Raw genomic sequence first — 22,328 nt, 5'->3', positions numbered from 1 at the left:
CACCAATTGTGGATGTTCTCCCACTTAAAAAGATCAGAGAGGCCTGTAATTTTCATCATAGGTACACGTCAACTATGACAGACAAAATGAGAAAAAAATCCAGACAATCACATTGTAGGATTTTTAATGAATTTATTTGCAAATTATGGTGGAAAATAGGTATTTGGTCAATAACAAAAGTTTCTCAATACTTAGTTATATACCCTTTGTTGGCAATGACACAGGTCAAACGTTTTCTGTAAGTCTTCACAAGGTTTTCACACACTGTTGCTGGTATTTTGGCCCATTCCTCCATGCAGATCTCCTCTAGAGCAGTGATGTTTTGGGGCTGTCGCTGGGCAACACGGACTTTCAACTCCCTCCAAAGATTTTCTATGGGGTTGAGATCTGGAGACTGGCTAGGCCACACCAGGACCTTGAAATGCTTCTTACGAAGCCACTCCTTCGTTGCCCGGGCGGTGTGTTTGGGATCATTGTCATGCTGAAAGATCCAGCCACGTTTCATCTTCAATGCCCTTGCTGATGGAAGGAGGTTTTCACTCAAAATCTTACGATACATGGCCCCATTCATTCTTTCCTTTACACGGATCAGTCGTCCTGGTCCCTTTGCAGAAAAAACAGCCCCAAAGCATGATGTTTCCACCCCCATGCTTCACAGTAGGTATGGTGTTCTTTGGATGCAACTCAGCATTCTTTGTCCTCCAAACACGACGAGTTGAGTTTTTACCAAAAAGTTCTATTTTGGTTTCATCTGACCATATGACATTCTCCCAATCCTCTTCTGGATCATCCAAATGCACTCTAGCAAACTTCAGACGGGCCTGGACATGTACTGTCTTAAGCAGGGGGACACGTCTGGCACTGCAGGATTTGAGTCCCTGGCGGCGTAGTGTGTTACTGATGGTAGGCTTTGTTACTTTGGTCCCAGCTCTCTGCAGGTCATTCACTAGGTCCCCCCGTGTGGTTCTGGGATTTTTGCTCACCGTTCTTGTGATCATTTTGACCCCACAGGGTGAGTTCTTGCGTGGATCCCCAGATCGAGGGAGATTATCAGTGGTCTTGTATGTCTTCCATTTCCTAATAATTGCTCCCACAGTTGATTTCTTCAAACCAAGCTGCTTACCTATTGCAGATTCAGTCTTCCCAGCCTGGTGCAGGTCTACAATTTTGTTTCTGGTGTCCTTTGACAGCTCTTTGGTCTTGGCCATAGTGGAGTTTGGAGTGTGACTGTTTGAGGTTGTGGACAGGTGTCTTTTATACTGATAACAAGTTCAAACAGGTGCCATTAATACAGGTAACGAGTGGAGGACAGAGGAGCCTCTTAAAGAAGAAGTTACAGGTCTGTGAGAGCCAGAAATCTTGCTTGTTTGTAGGTGACCAAATACTTATTTTCCACCATAATTTGCAAATAAATTCATAAAAAATCCTACAATGTGATTTTCTGGAAAAAAAATTCTCAATTTGTCTGTCATAGTTGACGTGTACCTATGATGAAAATTACAGGCCTCTCTCATCTTTTTAAGTGGGAGAACTTGCACAATTGGTGGCTGACTAAATACTTTTTTTCCCCACTGTAGGACTCGTTTTACTGTGGATATAGATACTTTTGTACCTGTTTCCTCCAGCATCTTCACAAGGTCCTTTGCTGTTGTTCTGGGATTGATTTGCACTTTTCGCACCAAAGTACGTTCATCTCTAGGAGACAGAACGTGTCTCCTTCCTGAGCGGTATGACGACTGCGTAGTCCCATGGGATGGGGCCATGTATCGTGAGATTTTGAGTGAAAACCTCCTTCCATCAGCAAGGGCATTGAAGATGAAACGTGGCTGGGTCTTTCATCATGACAATGATCCCAAACACACCGCCCGGGCAACGAAGGAGTGGCTTCGTAAGAAGCATTTCAAGGTCCTGGAGTGGCCTAGCCAGTCTCCAGATCTCAACCCCATAGAAAATCTTTGGAGGGAGTTGAAAGTCCGTGTTGCCCAGCGACAGCCCCAAAACATCACTGCTCTAGAGGAGATCTGCATGGAGGAATGGGCCAAAATACCAGCAACAGTGTGTGAAAACCTTGTGAAGACTTACAGAAAACGTTTGACCTGTGTCATTGCCAACAAAGGGTATATAACAAAGTATTGAGAAACTTTTGTTATTGACCAAATACTTATTTTCCACCATAATTTGCAAATAAATTCATTAAAAATCCTACAAATGGGTCTTCGAAATGGACAATGACCCCAAGCATACTTCCAAAGTTGTGGCAAAATGGTTTAAGGAAAACAAAATTAAGGTATTGGAGTGGCCATCACAAAGCCCTAACCTCAATCCTATAGAAAATGTGTGGGCAGAACTGAAAAAGCATGTGCGAGCAAGGAGGCCTACAAACCTCAGTTACACCAGCTCTGTCAGGAGGAATGGGCCAAAATTCACCCAACTTATTGTGGGAAGCTTGTGGAAGGCTACCCGAAACGTTTGACCCAAGTTAAACAATTTAAAGGCAATACTACCAAATACTAATTGAGTGTATGTAAACTTCTGACCCACTGGGAATGTGATGAAATAAATAAAAGCTGAAATAAATCATTCTCTCTACTATTATTCTGACATTTCACATTCTTAAAATAAAGTGGTGATCCTAACTGACATAAGACAGATAATTTTTACTAGGATTAAATGTCAGGAATTGTGAAAAACTGAGTTTAAATGTATTTGGCTAAGGTGTATATAAACTTCCAACATCAACTGTATACAGTGGTGTGAAAAAGTGTTTGCCCCCTTCCTGATTTCTTATTTGTTTGCATGTTTGTCACACTTAAATGTTTCAGATCATCAAACAAATTTAAATATTAGTCAAAGATAACACAAGTAAACACAAAATGCAGTTTTGAAATGAAGGTTGTTATTATTAAGGGAAAACAAAATCCAAACCCACATGGCCCTGTGTGAAAAAGTGATTGCCCCCTACAACCTAATAACTGGTTGGGCCACCCTTAGCAGCAACAACTGCAATCAAGCATTTGCGATAACTTGCAATGTGTCTTTTACAGCGCTGTGGAGGAATTTTGGCCCACTCATCTTTGCAGAATTGTTGTAATTCAGCCACATTGGAGGGTTTTCGAGCATGAACTGCCTTTTTAAGGTTATGCCACAGCATCTCAATAGGATTCAGGTCAGGACTTTGACTAGGCCACTCCAAAGTCTTCATTTTGTTTTTCTTCAGCCATTCAGAGGTGGACTTGCTGGTGTGTTTTGGATCATTGTCCTGCTGCAGAACCCAAGTTCGCTTCAGCTTGAGGTCACGAACAGATGGCCGGACATTCTCCTTCAGGATTTTTTGGTAGACAGCAGAATTCATGGTTCCATTTATCACAGCAAGTCTTCCAGGTCCTGAAGTAGCAAAACAGGCCCAGACCATCACACTACCACCACCATATTTTACTGTTGTTATGATGTTCTTTTTCTGAAATGCGGTGTTACTTTTACGCCAGATGTAATGGGACACACACCTTCCAAAAAGTTCAACTTTTGTCTCATCAGTCCACAGAGTATTTTCCCAAAGGTCGTGGGGATCATCAAGATGTTTTCTGGCAAAAATGAGATGAGCCTTAATGTTATTTTTGCTCAGCAGTGGTTTTCGTCTTGGAACTCTGCCATGCAGGCCATTTTTGCCCAGTCTCTTTCTTATGGTGGAGTCATGAACACTGACCTTAACTGAAGCAAGTGAGGCCTGCAGCTCTTTGGATGTTGTTGTGTGGTCTTTTGTGACCTCTTGGATGAGTCGTCGCTGCGCTCTTGGGGTAATTTTGGTCGGCCGGCCACTCCTGGGAAGGTTCACCACTGTTCCATGTTTTCGCCATTTGTGGATAATGGCTCTCACTGTGGTTCGCTGGAGTCCCAAAGCTTTAGAAATGGCTTTATAACCTTTTCCAGACTGATGGATCTCAATTACTTTCTTTCTCATTTGTTCCTGAATTTCTTTGGATCTCGGCATGATGTCTAGCTTTTGAGGATCTTTTGGTCTACTTCACTTTGTCAGGCAGGTCCTATTTAAGTGATTCCTTGACTGAGAACAGGTGTGGCAGTAATCAGGCCTGGGTGTGGCTAGAGGAATTGAACTCAGGTGTGATAAACCACAGTTGAGTTGTGTTATAACAGGGGGGGCAAACACTTTTTCACACAGGGCCATGTAGGTTTGGATTTTGTTTTCTCTTAATAATAAGAACCTTCATTTCAAAACTGCATTTTGTGTTTACTTGTGTTATCTTTGACTAATATTTAAATTTGTTTGATGATCTGAAATATTTAAGTGTGACAAACATGCAAACAAATAACAAATCAGGAAGGGGGCAAACACTATTTCACACCACTGTATATACAGTGTTGTAACAATGTGTAAATAGTTAAAGTACAAATGGGAAAATAAATAAACATAAATATGGGTTGTATTTACAATGGTGTTTGTTCTTCACTGGTTGCCCTTTTCTTGTGGCAACAGGTCACAAATCTTGCAGCTGTGATGGCACACTGTGGTTTTTCACCCAGTAGATAAGGGAGTTTATCAAAATTGGGTTTGTTTTCGAATTCTTTGTGGATCTCTGTAATCTGAGGGAAAATATGTGTCTCTAATATGGTCATACATTTGGCAGGAGGTTAGGAAGTGCAGCTCAGTTTCCAGCTCATTTTGTGGGCAGTGTGCACATAGCCTGTCTTCTCTTGAGAGCCAGGTCTGCCTACGGCGGCCTTTCTCAATAGCAAGGCTATGCTCACTGAGTCTGTACATAGTCAAAGCTTTCCTTAAATTTGGGTCAGTCACAGTGGTCAGGTATTCTGCCACGGTGTACTCTCTGTTTAGAGCCAAATAGCATTCTAGTTTGCTCTGTTTTTCTGTTAATTCTTTCCAATGTGTCAAGTAATTCTCTTTTAGTTTTCTCATGATTTGGTTGGGTCTAATTGTGTTGTTGTTGTTGTCCTGGGGCTCTGTCGGGTCTGTTTGTGTTTGTGAACAGAGCCCCAGGACCAGCTTACTTAGGGGACTCTTCTCCAAGTTCATCTCTTTGTAGGTGATGGCTTTGTTATGGAAGGTTTGGGAATTGCTTCCTTTTAAGTGGTTATAGAATTTAACGGCTCTTTTCTGGATTTTGATAATCAACGGGTATCGACCTAATTCTGCTCTGCATGCATTATTTTGTGTTTTTCGTTGTACACTGAGGATATTTTTGTAGAATTCTGAATACAGAGTCTCAATTTGGTGTTTGTCCCATTTTGTGAATTTTTGGTTGGTGAGCGGACCCCAGACCTCACAACCATGAAGGGCAATGGGTTCTATAACTGATTCAAGTATTTTTAGCCAGATCCTAATTGGTATGTCAAATGTTATGTTCCTTTTGATGGCATAGAAGGCCCTTCTTGCCTTGTCTCTCAGATCGTTCACAGCTTTGTGGAAGTTACCTGTGGCGCTGATGTGTAGGCCGAGGTATGTATCTTTTTTTGTGTGCTCTAGGGCAACGGTGTCTAGATGGAATTTGTATTTGTGGTCCTGGCAACTGGACCTTTTTTGCAACACCATTATCTTTGTCTTATTGAGATTTACTGTCAGGGCCCAGGTCTGACAGAATCTGTGTAGAAGATCTAGGTGCTGCTGTAAGCCCTCCTTGGTTGGTGACAGAAGCATCAGATCATCAGCAAACAGTAGACATTTTACTTCAGATTCTAGTAGGGTGAGGCCGGGTGCTGCAGACTGTTCTAGTGCCCTCGCCAATTCGTTGATATATATGTTGAAGAGGGTGGGGCTTAAACTGCATCCCTGTCTCACCCCACAGCACTGTGGAAAGAAATGTGTGTGTTTTTTGCCAATTTTAACTGCACACTTGTTGTTTGTGTACATGGATTTTATGTTGTTGTATGTTTTTCCCACAACCCCACTTTCCATCAATTTGTATAGCAGACCCTCATGCCAAATTGAGTCAAAAGCTTTTTTGAAATCAACAAAGCATGAGAAGACTTTGCCCTTGTTTTGGTTTGTTTGTTTGTCAATTAGGGTGTGCGGGGTGAATACGTGGTCTGTCGTACGGTAATTTGGTAAAAAGCCAATTTGACATTTGCTCAGTACATTGTTTTCACTGAGGAAATGAACTAGTCTGCTGTTAATGATAATGCAGAGGATTTTCCCAAGGTTGCTGTTGACGCATATCCCACGGTAGTTATTGCGGTCAAATTTGTCTCCACTTTTGTGGATTGGAGTGATCAGTCCTTGGTTCCAAATATTGGGGAAGATGCCAGAGCTAAGGATGATGTTAAATAGTTTAAGTATAGCCAATTGGAATTTGTGGTCTGTATATTTTATCATTTCATTGACGATACCAGCAACACCACAGGCCTTTTTGGGTTGGAGGGTTTGTATTTTGTCCTGTAGTTCATTCAATGTAATTGGAGAATCCAGTGGGTTCTGGTAGTCTTTAATAGTTGATTCTAAGATTTGCATTTGATCATGTATATTTTTTTGCTGTTTGTTCTTTGTTATAGGGCCAAAAAGATTGGAGAAGTGGTTTACCCATACATCTCCATTTTGGATAGATAGCTCTTCGTGTTGTTGTTTGTTTAGCGTTTTCCAATTTTCCCAGAAGTGGTTAGAGTCTATGGATTCTTCAATTACATTGAGCTGATTTCTGACATGCTGTTCTTCTTTTTCCGTAGTGTATTTCTGTATTGTTTTAGTGATTCACCATAGTGAAGGCGTAGGCTCAGGTTTTCTGGGTCTCTATGTTTTTGGTTGGATAGGTTTCTCAATTTCTTTCTTAGGTTTTTGCATTTTTCATCAAACCATTTGTCACTGTTGTTAATTTTCTTCGGTTTTCTGTTAGAGATTTTTAGATTTGATAGGGAAGCTGAGAGGTCAAATATACTGTTTAGGTTTTCTACTGCCAAGTTTACACCTTCACTATTACAGTGGAACGTTTTGTCCAGGAAGTTCCTTTGGCTTTGATGCCTCATGATTGAGTATTGCTCTGTTCAAGTAGACTGTGATTTTGCTGTGGTCTGATAGGGGTGTCAGTGGGCTGACTGTGAACGCTCTGAGAGACTCTGGGTTGAGGTCAGTGATAAAGTAGTCTACAGTACTACTGCCAAGAGTTGAGCTATAGGTGTACCTACCATAGGAGTCCCCTCGAAGCCTACCATTGACTATGTACATACCCAGTGTGCAACAGAGCTGCAGGAGTTGTGACCCGTTTTTGTTGGTTATGTTGTTGTAGTTGTGCCTAGGGGGGCATATGGGGGAGGGAATGCTGTCACCTCCAGGTAGGTGTTTGTCCCCCTGTGTGCTGAGGGCGTCAGGTTCTTGTCCAGTTCTGGCATTTAGGTCACCACAGACTAGTACATGTCCCTGGGTCTGGAAATGACTGATTTCCCCCTCCAGGATGGAGAAGCTGTCTTCATTAAAGTATGGGGATTCTAGTGGGGGGATATAGGTAGCACACAGGAGGACATTTTTCTCTGTTGAGATAATTTCCTTTTGAATTTCTAGCCAAATGTAAAATGTTCCTGTTTTGATTAATGTAATAGAGTGAGTTGGGGGGGGGGGGGAAGTATTTTCGTTGTAGCAGGGTTGAGATAACCACTTGTGCGTTGGGGAATGTAGAAGAAGCTTTTTCTATCACTCCCTTGAGTGCTGTGGCCACCCTTTCCTGCTGTGTTCTCAGGTCGTTTGTGCCTGTGTGTATTATTATATGGCTGGGTGATCCTAGTTGGTCCTCAGACAGAAGGTCTAGGGCGCGCTGGGTGTTTGGACACCAGAGTTTAGACACTGTGTGTTTGGGGAAAAGTTTATTTTCTTGTATGTATTTCCCGTTTGAGTCCATAAGGAGTACAATCTGTGGCTTGTGTATGTCCTCAGTGGGTGTGGGGGGGTCGTCATGAGGGCTATCAGGGTGGCTGACAGGGGGGGTGCTCAGAGGGTGCTCTAGGGTGTATTGTTCTGCTGCGGTGTCGAGACTTTGGGCAGGCTCTGAGGTGGGCTGTTCTGCTGGCTTCTCTGCGGGGGTGTCCAGCTCTCTAATGGGTTGTTCTCTGTCACCCGTCATCATTCTCACCTTCTCCTCCAGCACTCTGATCCTCTCCTCTAGTGCTCTGTTCTTCGCCTGCTCCTGCTCTTTCTCCTGTTGATGTTGTCTCACCACAGTCCAGAGCAGACATGTCTCTCTCTACCTCCAGCTCTCCAGGTCTACTTAAGGGGGTGTTGTTGTGCTGGACTGTTGTCTGGGTCTGTGCTGACTGGAGTGTGTTCACCTGCTGTTCCAGCTCCACCTGCCTTACCTCCAGTTGGGTGAATTTATCCCTCATTTCAATGAGGGAGTAGTACTCTGTGCTGGGAAGTTGACTTTCCGCTTGGGTTGCTCTGTGGGGTTATTTAATGAAGAGGTCTGGTCTTACCTGCTCGGGGTGGGGGTATCTTTCTCAAGGGAGAGCTTCTCCTGCTGAGTTATTTATTTGATTAGGTGAAAGTCCAGCTGAAACTGTTTGGTGTTGCCCTGTACCAAAACTGTTCCAGATTTATAGAGATTTATATTAGACGACTCAGAGTCCTCGTTGTCTAGTATCCTGAGTTTCCACCCATCGCTAAAACCCCCCCCTCTTAACGGAGGGGTAGTGTGCTAGTATAGCACTGTGCCATGCCAGGGGATGGTCTGTGTGGAAGATAAGGTTGCTTATGTTCCCATTTTTATAAAAGTCAGCAAAAAGTGTCTCCAGATTTCCCATAAGGAGCTTCATTTTGTACTCTTATCATTCTTTACATTCAGAGGGTACTGTATTTTAATGACCTCTGAACAGCGGGAGGGTGCTTCTAAGGCCTCTCCATTTGGTTGGGGTAGACTGTGCGACTCTCCTGCCATTGTGGGGCTCAAGGGCTTTGACACCTCTCACTTCAAACGTCAGTGCTAATTGAAGTTGTATCACTCTCACTCTCTCTCTCTCTCTCTCTCAATTTCAATTTAATTTCAATTTAAGGGCTTTATTGGCATGGGAAACGTGTGTTAACATTGCCAAAGCAAGTGAAGTAGATAGTAAACAAAAGTGAAATAAACAATAAATATTAACAGTAAACATTACACTCAGAAGTTTCAAAAGAATAAAGACATTTCAAATGTCATATTATGTATATATACAGTGTTGTAACAATGTGCAAATAGTGTGCAAATCTCTCTCTCTCTCTGCCTCACTCACTCACTCTATCTGCCTCTCTCTATCTGCCTCTCTCTATCTGCCTCTCTCTATCTGCCTCTCTCTATCTGCTTCCCTCTCTCTCTCTCTCTCTCTCTCTCTCTCTCTCTCTCTCTCTCTCTCTCTCTCTTCTCTCTCTCTCTCTCTCTCTCTCTCTCTCTCTCTCTCTCTCTCTCTCTTCCCTCTCTCTCTATCACTCTCTCTCTCTCTCTCTCTCTCTCTCTCTCTCTCTCTCTCTCTCTCTCTCTCTCTCTCTCTCTCTCTCTCTCTCTCTCTCTCTCTCTCTCTCTCTCTCTCTCTGATGATTGCCAAGGGGCTTAACAGGTCATACTGTGCTATGTGTGCTGAACTGAACATGAGATCAATATTCATCGACAACAGCAAGTGGACACTCAACTCACCCTTCCCTTAAGTACGTTCTTATATATTGTCAAGTCTAAAGGTCTTTGTTTTGAATCGATGCACTCTGTAATAACCATTGACACATAATGGGCAACAGTGATAGTGTTAGACCTCGGATATATCAAATCACATGCACTCAGGTGGAGTGACTGAATGACTCTGTCGAGCGTGTTTGTGTGTCTGAGTGTCCTACAGTTGAAAAGAGAGTAGTTTGTAGTTCACAGTTAAATTATATTTTTGTTTGTGGTGTATTCTTTCTACTACAGTACGTGAAGGTCTCATTGTCCATGCCTGGTTCATTACAGTATCATTGTCCCTGCCTGTTTCATTACAGTATCATTGTCCCTGCTTTACATTGGCTTGTGTTGTAAAGTCTATAAGTCTTTGTTTTTCATCAATACCCTCAGTAATAATGTAATAGGTGGCCTCGGATATATTGAATCATAGAAGAAGAAGACTTTGCTCAGGTGGACTTAATGGCTCTCTGTTGTGTTTTTGTGTTTGTTTGTAAGTCTGAGTATCATACACGTTGACAGTAAATGGTACTACAGTACCTGAAGGTCTCGTTGTCCATGCCTTCGTTGCTAAGCAGGTTGTTCTGTAGGTAGAGCTCTCTGAGCTGGGTCAGGCTGTCAAACGCCCCTGATGGGATCTTCTCCAGCATGTTGTTCTGTTATACCAAGAAGACCCACAATCATCATCACTTATGATTATTACAGACACTTTGTCAATAGTTTTATTTCCTCTTCTCTTTTAATCCCCCTCCTCAATTCCCACTAACGTGGAAGGTGTGGAGAAGATGGGAGGAGAGGACATGAGGAATCGAGGAAAGACTATTGAGAAAGAGCCTCAAATGCTTGGCTGTATGGATGTGGCTTGTGCTGTTGTGATGCGTCTTAATTGTCTAAGGTCAGGTACTCTGTAATCTAGCTACAGTACCTTTAGATGTAGGCGGTAGAGGGCGGAGGGAAGGCTCCTAGGGACGTAGCGGAGGAAGTTACTGGACATGATGAGAACCTCCAGGCTGTCAGAACCGTTAAACATGTTCTCTGGTAGCCCTGCATCTGTCAGTTTGTTGTTATGGAGATACACTGACCTGGGGTGGAGTTAGGACACAGGTGAGAAAGCATGATATTAGTGGTCTGATTTGTTATGTTATGAAAGAAGCAAGGTAATGAAATGCTATATAACAATATACCACCTACAGCAACATAAAACCTTTCTACTGTGATAATGTAATCCTCCTACACAAAACCTCCCACCAACCTACCAACACACACACACACACACACACACACATACTGAGTTCTTACTTCAGTCCTGGCTTCTGGCCAAATGTGTACGGGTAGATCTTTGTGAGCGAATTGGCGGCGAAATCAGCACTGACCAGTGAGGGAGGCAGGTGTCTGGGTGCTGTGGTGAGCTGGGAGGGAAAAAGACAACAAGAGATAGAGAGAGAGAGGTGGGGGAGAGATAGAGAGAGAGTATGTTACCCTCTTCCTTTTTTTCTACTGTTGTACTGACCACTAAAGAGCAGTGAGGGTTAATTTACAGTTCCTTCAGAAAGTATTCACACCCCTTGACCTTTTCCACATTTTGTTGTGTTACAGCCTGAATTTAAAATGGATTAAATTGAGATTGTTTGTCACTGGCCTACACACAATACCCCATAATGTCAAAATGAAATTAAGTTTTTTGAATTTTTACAAATGTATTAAACATTTTAAGCTGGAAAGTCTTCAGTCAATAAGTATTCAACCCCTTTGTTATGGCAAGCCTAAATAAGTTCAGGAGTAAAAATGTGTTTAACAAGTCACATAATGGACTCTGCTTGCAATAACAGTGTTTAGCATGATTTTTAAATGACTACCTCATCTCTGTACACCACACATACAATTATCTGTAAGGTCCCTCAGTCGAGCAGTGAATTTCAAACACAGATTCAACCACAAAGAACAGGTTTTCCAATGCCTTGCAAAGAAGGGCACCTATTGGTAGATGGATTTTTTAAAAGCAGACAATGAATATCCCTTTGATCATGGTGAAGTTATTAGTTACTCTTTGGATTGTGTATCAATACACCAAGTCACTACAAAGATACAGGCATCCTTCCTAACTCAGTTGCCAGAGAGGAAGAAAAATGGTCAGGGATTTCACAGTTTAATGGCTGAGATAGGAGAAAACTGAGGATGGGTCAACAACATTGTAGTTACTGCACAATACTAACCTAATTGACAGAGTGAAAAGAAGGAAGCCTGTACAGAATACACATTTTCCAAAACATGCATCCTGTTTGCAACAAGGCACTAAAGTAATACTGCAAAAAATTTGGCAAAGCAATTCACTTTTTGTCCTGAATACAAAGCGTTATGTTTGGGCCAAATCCAATACAACAAATTACTGAGTACCACTCTCTATATTTTCAAGCATAGTGGTGGCTGCATCATGTTGTGGGTATACAGTGTTTGCAAAATAATTCATCCCCCTTGGCATTTTTCCTATTTTGTTGCATAACAACCTGTAATTTAAATTGATTTTTATTTGGATTTCATGTAATGGACATACACAAAACAGTCCAAATTGTTGAAGTGGAATGAAAAACATAACTTGTTTCAAAAAATTCTAAAAGATAAATAATGGAAAAGTGGAGCATGCATATGTATTCACCCCCTTTGCTATGAAGCCCCTAAATAAGATCTGGAGCAACCAATTACCTTCAGAAGTCACATAATTAGTTAAATAAAGCACCTGTGTGCAATCTAAATGTCCCATGATCTGTCACATGATCTCAGTATATATACACCTGTTCTGAAAGGCCCCAGAGTCTGCAACACCACTAAGCAAGGGGCACCACCAAGCAAGCAGCACCATGAAGACCAAGGAGCTTTCCAAAAAGGTCAGGGACAAAGTTGTGGAGAAGTACAGATCAGGGTTGGGTTATAAAAAAATATCCGAAACTTTGAACATCCCAGGGAGCACCATTAAATCCATTATTAAAAAATGGAAAGAATATGGCACCACAACAAACCTGCCAAGAGAGGGCCGGCCACCAAAACTCACAGACCAGGCAAGGAGGGCATTAATCAGAGGGGCAACAAAGACACCAAAGATAACCCTGAAGGAGCTGCAAAGCTCCACAGCGGAGATTGGATTATCTGTCCATAGGACCACTTTAAGCCGTACACTCCACAGAGCTGGGATTTACAGCAGAGTGGCCAGAAAAAAGCCATTGCTTAAAGAAAAAAATAAGCAAACACGTTTGGTGTTCACCAAAAGGCATGTGGGAGACTCCCCAAACATATGGAAGAAGGTACTCTGGTCAGATTAGACTAAAATTGAGCTTTTTGGCCATCAAGGAAAACACTATGTCTGGCATAAACCCAACACCGCTCATCACCCGAGAACACCATCCCCACAGTGAAGCATGGTGGTGGCAGCATCATGCTGTGGGGATGTTTTTCAATGGCAGGGACTGGGAAACTGGTCAAAATTGAAGGAATGATTTGATGGCACTAAATACAGGGAAATTCTTGAGGGAAACCTGTTTCAGTCTTCCAGAGATTTGAGACTGGGGCGGAGGTTCACCTTCCAGCAGGACAATGACCCTAAGCATACTGGTAGAGCAACACTCGAGTGGTTTAAGGGGAAACATTTAAATGTCTTGGAATGGCCTAGTCAAAGCCCAGACCTCAATCTATTTGAGAATCTATGGTATGACTTAAAGATTGCTGTACACCAGCAGAACCCATCCAACTTGAAGGAGCTGGAGCAGTTTTGCCTTGAAGAATGGGCAAAAATCCCAGTGGCTAGATGTGCCAAGCTTATAGAGACATACCCAAAGAGACTTGCAGCTGTAATTGCTGCAAAAGGTGGCTCTACAAAGTATTGACTTGGGGGGTGAATAGTTATGCACGCTCAAGTGTTCTGTTCTTTTGTCTTATTTCTTGTTTGTTTCACAATAAAAAATATTTTGCATCTTCAAAGTGGTAGGCATGTTGTGTAAATCAAATGATACAAACCCCCCCAAAATCCATTTTAATTCCAGGTTGTAAGACAACAAAATATGAAAAATGCCAAGGGGGGTGAATACTTTCGCAAGCCACTGTACTTGTAATCGTTAAGGACTGGGGAGTTTTTCAGAATAAAAAAAGAAACGGAATGGAGCTAAGCACAGGCAAAATCCTAGAGGAAAACCTTGTTTAGTCTGCTTTCCACAAATGTGATATTTCAGTTGTTGTTGTTTTTTATAAATGTGCAAACATTTATAAAAACCTGTTTTTGCTTTGTCATTATGGGGTATTGTGTGTAGATTGATGAGGGGGAAAAAAACTATTTAATCAATTTTAGAATAAGGCTGTAAAGTAACAAAATGTGGAAAAAGTCAAGGTGTCTGAATCCTTTCTGAATGCACTGTATGTCTATGGCAGGCCTTGCTCTTCCCTCATCTTAAACAGGGTATATGTAAAACTCCTTTCAGTCACTCCTCTGAATATTATATAAACTATTACAAACGTAGTAACAGAGAGAGTATACAGAAATAGGAGAAACTGCTACAGTAGTAGCAAGCTTAACTAAGTGTTACATGGCTTTATATCTGCCCCCTTTTCAACATGGTTTTATGGATTAAAGTAACATGGGTTTCTTTTAGGCTTAGTGAGCACTTTAAAATCCCCCTTTCTTTCTGTTTCTCTCCCTTTCTCCATCTCGCCACCTCCCCCTCTCCCTTTCTCTCTCTCTCTCTCTCTCTCTCTCTCTCTCTCTCTCCCTCCCTCCCTCTCCCCCTCTCTCTCTCTCTCTCTCCCCCTCCCCCTCTCTCTCTCTCCCTCTCCCCCTCTCCCTCTCCCTCTCTCTCTCTCTCTCCCTCACTCTCTCCCTCACTCTCCCCCCCCTCTCTCGCTCAGTCCAAAAATACTGTATGCCAGCGACATTTTAGATCTGACCAGCTGGCATGGAAACACTGGAAGTGATTACAACCATAAGCTGGCACACACCGTGTGAGAAGAGAATGGATATCGCCTGGTGACTGTCTGCCACCTTTCCTGCTGGCAACAGCAGCACGGCTGGCAAGCATACATCATCACAACATAATAGAACAGAATATAAATTTCACACAGAATTGTACTTTGACACACTAAGAATAAGAGATCCAGGGTGGAAGATCCAAGTGTGGAAGGGATGGGAAAATGTTAATTCTAGAACCAACAAAAACATGAGTTTCAAATTCCATTTTCGAAGGGTTATTTGAGCCATTTGGTTATTTTGCGGTTTTGTTCAGAAAGCAATTACTCTTTGGAAGGAGTCATTACATATTTGTATTGCTGCATTCTTGTGGATGCAGGACTTTGGTTGTCTCAACTCTTGAGACCATCCAAGCTCACTCAGTTTGGTTTGGATTGTTCAAAATAAAACTTTTAAAACTGTATTTTTCTTATTATGATTCCAATAGGAGTATAACCAAGTAGAGGTGTGAAGATGGTTTTAGAGAGCTCCATGGTGACCCTAGCAGCACTTTTAATGAGCACAGCACACTATACTGTGTGCTACTCTCTCCTGGGAGTCCTGATTATATATGAATGATTACCACAAGTGAAAACGGTAACACTTTAATTGGATAGTCCATCTGTAGATGCTCTAAAGACTATCTACAGACTATGAGTAATATTTAAACTATCTACTAATCCTAACCCTAACCTTAACCCTTATCCTAATCCTAACCCTAGTCCTAACCCCAGTCTTTACCCTAACCCTTATTCTAAACCTAACCCTAACCGTAAACTTAGCAAGCAGTTGCTTATCAACAGATAGTATGTTGATAGTATGACCATCTGTAGAGCATCTACAGATGGGATATCCGGACTATCCAAATAAAGTGTGACCGTGACAACGAACTGAAGAATGTTTACATAGGCCCAAATGCCCCAGATTCAAGTTCTGTAGCAGTGAGGGAAGAATAGTAATTAGGTTTTGCTGAAGGCGTAAGGTCTGTGTTTACGACTGTGTTTATAATGACGCACCTTGTTATTGGCCAAGTACAAGTAGGTCAGCTGTTCCAGCACTGTAAACCCTTCATCTTCAAGGCCTGAAAACACATGCACATACACACACACAAAATAAATGGAACATGAAAAATAGAATATGTTACTCAGCCTTCAATCCATGCCTAAAAGCATATACAACACAGAAGATAAAGATCGGACTGCTTTGTTAAATGAAAAAAGATGGACAGTAAATAAGAGAAAATAAAGCACATATGGTAATCATAATTCCAGCTAAGCATATATTATAAATGGGTTAGATCTAGAAGAACTGGAGCCCAGTCTCTAAACCCGACAATCTATTCCCAGTAAAATAGCCAGAGGCTGCGATTCGACATGGACCCAGACAGAGAAAGCCAGAAAGAACAAGACAATAACAGACACAAACAGAGTTCTCACAGTTTGTTGTCAATAAATGTATCTCCGCTGTCTACTTTCAGATCTCTGTCCCCTGATGTCATTCATTTGTTGTTTTCATTTGATTCTTTCTCTCTTAGTCTCTGTGTCTGGTTTATCTTGCAGGGTCAGACTAACGTCTGTCTGTCTCTTTCTCCCTTGGCTACTTTCAGACTAAATGTCTGTCTGTCTGTCTGTCTGTCTGTCTGTCTGTCTGTCTGTCTGTCTGTCTGTCTGTTTCTTTTTCCCTTGGCTACTTTCAGACTAAATATATGTCTGTCTGTCTGTCTCACTGTCTTTCTGTCTGTCTGTCTGTCTCTTACTCCCCTGGCAAACTTAATTTGCTGTTTGCTCTTGATTCTCTCTCAGTCTGACTAGTTTATACCTTGCTCTCTCTGTCTCTGTCTAGTTTATACCTTGCTCTCTCTATCTCTGTCTCTGTCTAGTTTATACCTTGCTCTCTCTCTCTCAGTCTCTGTCTAGTTTATACCTTGTGTGGTCAGACGGTTGTTTTGCAGGTTTAGTGTCTCCAGTTGCTGCAGACGTGCCAGGTCCTCAATAGTTACTATTTCTATCCGGTTGTTCTAAGACGAAGAGGAGGCAAAGAGGAGACACAAATATTATTTGGCAGAACAGCAATCATTATTGATTGACTTAGACTAAATTGACTACAGCCTTTGACAGTATTCACTAATGCTCTTAAAACCTTAAATCAGTCCTATGAAGGAAAATCTATCAGGTTTTAGGTGTGTGTGACCCACCTGTAATAAGATCTATCAGGTATTGCGTGTGTCTGTCAATGTCCGATTCACTAGTGCTAACTGACTGATATGTGTCTAATGCAGGGGTGTCAAACTTTGCCCCGGGAGCCGCATTCGGTCTTCAACAAAGTCCAGAGGGTCTCACTGAAAATTGGTTATATTTCCTTGCCTTCACAATTTTCAAAAAATAGTCCTCTATCCATCGTTTTTGGAATTTTCGATGCTCCCTGACTGTCTAGCTTTCTTTTCGGTGATTATGAGCTGGACACAGTCAAGATCCATTACAATTTCTATACAGTTTCAATTTGGTTTTAATCATTTTAAAGTATATTAAGTTTGTTTCCCAGCCCCCCCCCCACCCCCCACCCCCCCACCCCCCATCCCACAAAACAAATATTCAAAAAATATATAAATAAATTGTTTTGTTTTACTCAAACCACCCAGGGGCCAGATTGGACCCCCTCGCGGGCTGGATCGGGCTGGCAGGCCGTATGTTAGAACCCCCGGTCTAATGGATGTGTGAGACCCACCTGTAGGAAGAGAATGTGGGTGTTGGGTGTGTGTGACCCACCTGCAGTGAGAGAATGCGTGTGCTCTCAGACAGCTCACTAGGAAAGTCCATGAGGTCAACCCCAGCACAGTCCACCACTCCCTCCTCTGTACAGCTACACTCGCCGGGACACACCACCAGCTCCACCTTCGCCACGGCCGGGACCAGGAAGGTCTCTGTCTCCTCCATGGGATCGTCCTCCTCCTCTTCCTCCTGGGGCTCCAGAGGGGCTTGGCAGTGCACCAGAGCCCAGGCCAGGAGCATCACACTCAGGCCCTGCAGGAGACATGTCCTCCTGGGGCTGGCCATGTCTGCTGCTACCTCAGCTACCTGAGCTGCCCGGTAGCACCAACGGTCAGATAGGTCTGGAAAACAATGTAATAACAGTGTATTAAATCAACGCATGGATATATTAAGTAGATATAGTGTAATCATTGCCCATAGATAACATATCACAATTAATAAGAGGGTCACATTTTGAATGTTAGGTTTATAGAGGTTTTCAACAGAAAATACATTTTTACATTTATATTTTAGTCATCTAGCAGACGCTCTTATCCAGAACAACTTACAGATGTGAGTGCATACATTTTCATACTTTTTTCATACTGAGTAAATAGAGGAATGGTCCTGCATAGCCAAATGATATTGTGACAGGAGAGATGATAAAACATAGAAGGGTGTGCTACAGCAGGTAACTCATGTTGCTCACATTGTCAGAACAGCAGGCCTCCCGGCGATGGTTAGGCGAAGGAGGACAGGATGTGTATTATCTGTGAAAATAAAAAACATCTTCAATCTTAGTTCCACTGCCCCGCTGACCCAACAACCAACCCTGGAGTTCTGAGCAGGGCTGACCACCCCCTGACCACCTGCAAGGACTGATAGGACAACAACAAACCGTCTGCTTTTGTGTTGAGGAATGTTAGACATTCTGTTCCTGTTTGGCTTATTTTTCAAATCTGTTCTCTCATACCTTGTGTTGATTTTATGGGTTGACCTACAGCACCCAGCATCCATGTTCTCTTTTATTCACATTTCTTGTCCAATTCAGGTTGACTATTTTCCATATAGTTGAGTGAAATATACACAAAGTATGTTGTTGTTTTTTTACAATAAAGGCATTGCGGTGCTGCTATTGTTCTCCCAGGAAGCAGAAAATAGGCTACCATAGAGATCAGTGTTTTGGTACAGTGTCCTACGGTCAGTCATGAAAGAGCGCTGCAGTGTAGTTGCCTTCTCTTGTGCTGATGGACATGTTCCAAACAGCTCTCCTGGCTAACCTTTAAAAACTATTCATCTACCAGAGTGCAGAGCACCAGTCTTTCCAGTCCTGCTGAGGGACTAGAGAGCCGCTACTACCACACCTCTGTGTGTGTGTGTGTGTGTGTGTGTGTGTGTGTGTGTGTGTGTGTGTGTGTGTGTGTGTGTGTGTGTGTGTGTGTGTGTGTGTGTGTGTGTGTGACCTGAGTATAGTGCTGTATCAGACCCAGGGGAATCACAGTGTGTCTGAACACCAGCCAAGTGTCTATATTCACGTCAGATGAGAAAAACATGTGACCCTGAGTATAGTGCTGTATCCCCCACACACATATGTGCACACGTACCACCCACTCTGACAATAACAAATGCACAACACATATAGCAGGAATCCATTAAATCCCACAAGCACTACGCTACCCATAATCAGACTGATCACATTCTCACACCAACCTAAAGGATTAGTTTACGCTCACAAAAACACAAGAACATTGAATCAATGACTCAAAATCTGCAAAATTAAAATCTCAGCTATGTAATCTTTTTATACAAGTTTTACGTGATAGTCTGTAAAAGCTCATACACATCTAGACAGCTGTGCACTTGCACAGCTTACTATTATTCACTAATATAATGGTTGGCACTCTGCCATTCACTCCATGCACAGTCCAGTCCTTCACTACTATAATGCTATATGATTGGTGGCACATTACCAATTCCTACAGTCAGCCCATAATGCATTTGGAACATTAGAATCTGTCCACATGAGAGCCATATCATTTGGAACATTAGAATCTGTCCACATGAGAGCCATATCATTGAGCCAGTTTGCAGGAAAATAATCCTGCAGCTACAGGAAATTTGAATTATGATGTGGATTATAATTAATGGACATTTTTATAGGGGTTAATACATTTTTCATTAGGGAAAATCAATTTCACTTCAGAAACCTTTTAAAACCTCAAATATGCTAGATGTTTTAAATTTGCTGCATTACAGGAAAGTTTTCCTGCAACAGGGTGATCAAATTAAGATCCTACATCTATATACAGAGCATCTATCTAAGGCTCTGGTCCACATGTTAAAGGGCCATGAAAGAGTGACTATGGAACCGACAATCATATTCCACCCTAGCATTATCTAACAAGAGCCTAACATATAAAGTAACAACGGTGCGTGCATAAATACATACTCAAATGTTACAGCAGATCTCCAGTATACATGCATTCTTTACCTTCTCTGACAGAGGGAGGTTAGCAGAGACAGAGACAGAGGCAGTGCAGTCTGGTTTCCAGTCCAGCCAGAGACAGTCCCATAGCAGGATAGAGAGGAGCCACAGTAACTACACAGTCACTCCCAGGGCCGGCCCTGGTCAGTTCAGATCCAGATCCCCACCAGATGTGAGAGGAGAGTGGGAGTGAGAGAGGGAAAGTTCAGAGAAAGAAGGGGAGAAGGAAAGAGAGAAGAGAGAGAGGGAAAAGAGTGAGGGTGAGAGTGAGAGAGGAAACTGTGAGCTGAAGGACAGCCAAAAGCCCAGAATTCTTTGCTTTCTCGCTTCTATTTCTTTAGTCGTCTGAGACAGGTTTTACCAATCCCTATATGGTAATGAAGCCATTTCATGTTGCAATTAGTTTTGTTCTGTAGAAAGAAAGAAAGAAAGAAAGAAAGAAAGAAAGAAAGAAAGAAAGAAAGAAAGAAAGAAAGAAAGAAAGAAAGAAAGAAAGAAAGAAAGAAAGAAAGAAAGAAAGAAAGAAAGAAAGAAAGAAAGAAAGAAAGAAAGAAAGAAAGAAAGAAAGAAAGAAAGAAAGAAAGAAAGAAAGAAAGAAAGAAAGAAAGAAAGAAAGAAAGAAAGAAAGAAAGAAAGAAAGAAAGAAAGAAAAAAAGAAAGAAAGAAAAAGAAAGAAAGAAAGAAAATGTATGTATATATATATATATCTCTGTTGATTCACGAGCAATATATAGATATATTGCTCATGAATCAACAGAGATTAGTATCACAGCGAGATTGAGTGAGTATATTGGACCGAAAGTATCTTGGATGAACGTAAAAGTAATTTCACTTCAAATAGATGCTGCTGCTGAATCATACATTCCCAGTACTTTCTTTGAGCTACAAAGAGAGAGTTATCATGAACCAGGCAGCCAGGGATGGCAGTAACATTGTGTTGTTAGCTATTTGTTCCCTTAAAGGCCTAAACATCCTGTCATGTTTTCTCATTATATCACATCAAACAACTGCAGTGCCTGAGATTAAAGAAAGAAACGCTTTACTAAAGATGAACAAAAATTGCAACTGAGAAGCCAATAGGAATATGAGCCTATAAATTGATCAGTATTAGAAAACAAGTATTTATAGAGAACTCATATAATCCACATTTGTCTTGAAAGGTCATTTGTTTTGAAGATGACATTTCATATAGACAGGAAACAAGTCTGCCAGAAAGAGGCGACAGACAGGATATGGCCTAATAACTCACACGTTGTGTAGAAGGGTCTCTCTCTACTAGTCTATACCTCCCATTAGGCGCTATGGTGTTTGTACATCTGCTTTCGGTAAAAATGTCTTTGTATCGCAAATTATGTTAATTCCACCATCAGCAGGCCTTTCTTTCCATATTCCCTAAAACACTTCTCAGAGGACAATCCGCCGGAGTTATGTCACATAAACTATAGGATTAAACCGGGATCAAAAATAAATTATAAAGTATGACACAGTGGCTACTTTCCTGATTCCTATAGCTGTCCATAGGGCTGTAAAATGTGAATTTTAGATAGATAGAAGTAATGATCCCTTTGGGGCAGTTTCCCAGACAAAGATTAAGGCTAGTCCTGGACTAAAAAGCACTTTCAACGGAGATTCTTAATGTACCTTGCTTTTTAGTGCAGGGCTAGCCGTGAGTTAGAGGAATTACATGGAACAAGACGCACTATAATAGGATAAGGGGGGGTTATGTGTTAAAGGGGAACACCACTCAAAAACTATATTTTAGTATTTTTTTCATTAGTCCACTGTTGATACATTCCCAAAATGTTTTACATGTCAGCAGTCAAGTTTTCAAGATATTGGCCTTTCAAGAAGCAAAGTGTCACTGGCCACATTATCATGATGATGTAAAATGTCTCCACTTTAAAGTCAAGTGAAAAGAAAGTCTGACTAGACTGGCTGTGCACATGTCTGCAGAGCCACATTCCCATCTGGGGCTATGAGGCCTTGAATCTGGGCCCGTATGCAGGGGTGGAAGTAACAAATTACAAATACTCTTGTTACTGTAATTGAGTAGCTTTTCAAGTACTTTTTTCGAAGTCAGAAATTTTACTTAAGTATGTTCTGAATTAAGTATTGTATTTCGCTACCTTATTAAAACCATTAGTTACAGAGAACAATTTTGTAGGCTGTGCATAATAGTATATAATGACGGCACGGAAAGTTTGCGACTGAGACAGAAAAAAATGCTAATCGTTGTCTAGTCTGTGACCAATTAAATCAAATTTCACGCATCGCAAATGAAGCTGTGCACACAAACTAAACGATGATGGCCGGAAGATTTTCAAAAAGGAAAAATAACTTAGTTTAGTTCAAGACATGTCGTGAAAGATAGGAACGTTTTATATCAAAGCAGTGTGTGTGAAAACAATGGAGATGGAGGAGACTGTTTAGTTTAATTTAGTTTAATTTATTTGCACCAAAGAAAACAAGTGATAAACAACAAT

The 22,328-nt window shown here is 41.7% G+C and overlaps 1 protein-coding gene across 2 annotated transcripts in view; it reads right to left on the bottom strand.

The window, feature by feature from the left end:
- Positions 1-22,328, bottom strand: part of podn (podocan) — a 47,843-nt gene that overhangs the window by 8,373 nt on the left and 17,142 nt on the right. The window contains exons 1-8 of one of the 2 annotated variants that reach the window (XM_041840146.1): positions 19,852-20,092; positions 18,070-18,130; positions 17,379-17,722; positions 16,537-16,630; positions 15,630-15,694; positions 10,929-11,038; positions 10,555-10,711; positions 10,170-10,285 (exon numbers count right to left, since the gene is read on the bottom strand). In XM_041840146.1, coding sequence (XP_041696080.1) covers positions 10,170-10,285; positions 10,555-10,711; positions 10,929-11,038; positions 15,630-15,694; positions 16,537-16,630; positions 17,379-17,666 — 830 coding nt within the window. In that variant the 5' untranslated portion in view covers positions 17,667-17,722; positions 18,070-18,130; positions 19,852-20,092. Of the gene's footprint in view, positions 1-10,169; positions 10,286-10,554; positions 10,712-10,928; positions 11,039-15,629; positions 15,695-16,536; positions 16,631-17,378; positions 17,723-18,069; positions 18,131-19,851; positions 20,093-22,328 lie in introns of those variants that run through there. The other variant, XM_045205459.1, reaches the window with a different exon arrangement.

The sequence above is a fragment of the Coregonus clupeaformis genome, chromosome 20, assembly GCF_020615455.1.
Source record: "Coregonus clupeaformis isolate EN_2021a chromosome 20, ASM2061545v1, whole genome shotgun sequence".
Classification (NCBI taxonomy): Eukaryota; Metazoa; Chordata; class Actinopteri; order Salmoniformes; family Salmonidae; genus Coregonus; species Coregonus clupeaformis.
Note: the sequence above shows the minus strand (reverse complement) of the source record. Positions and strands in the feature narration are given on the sequence as shown.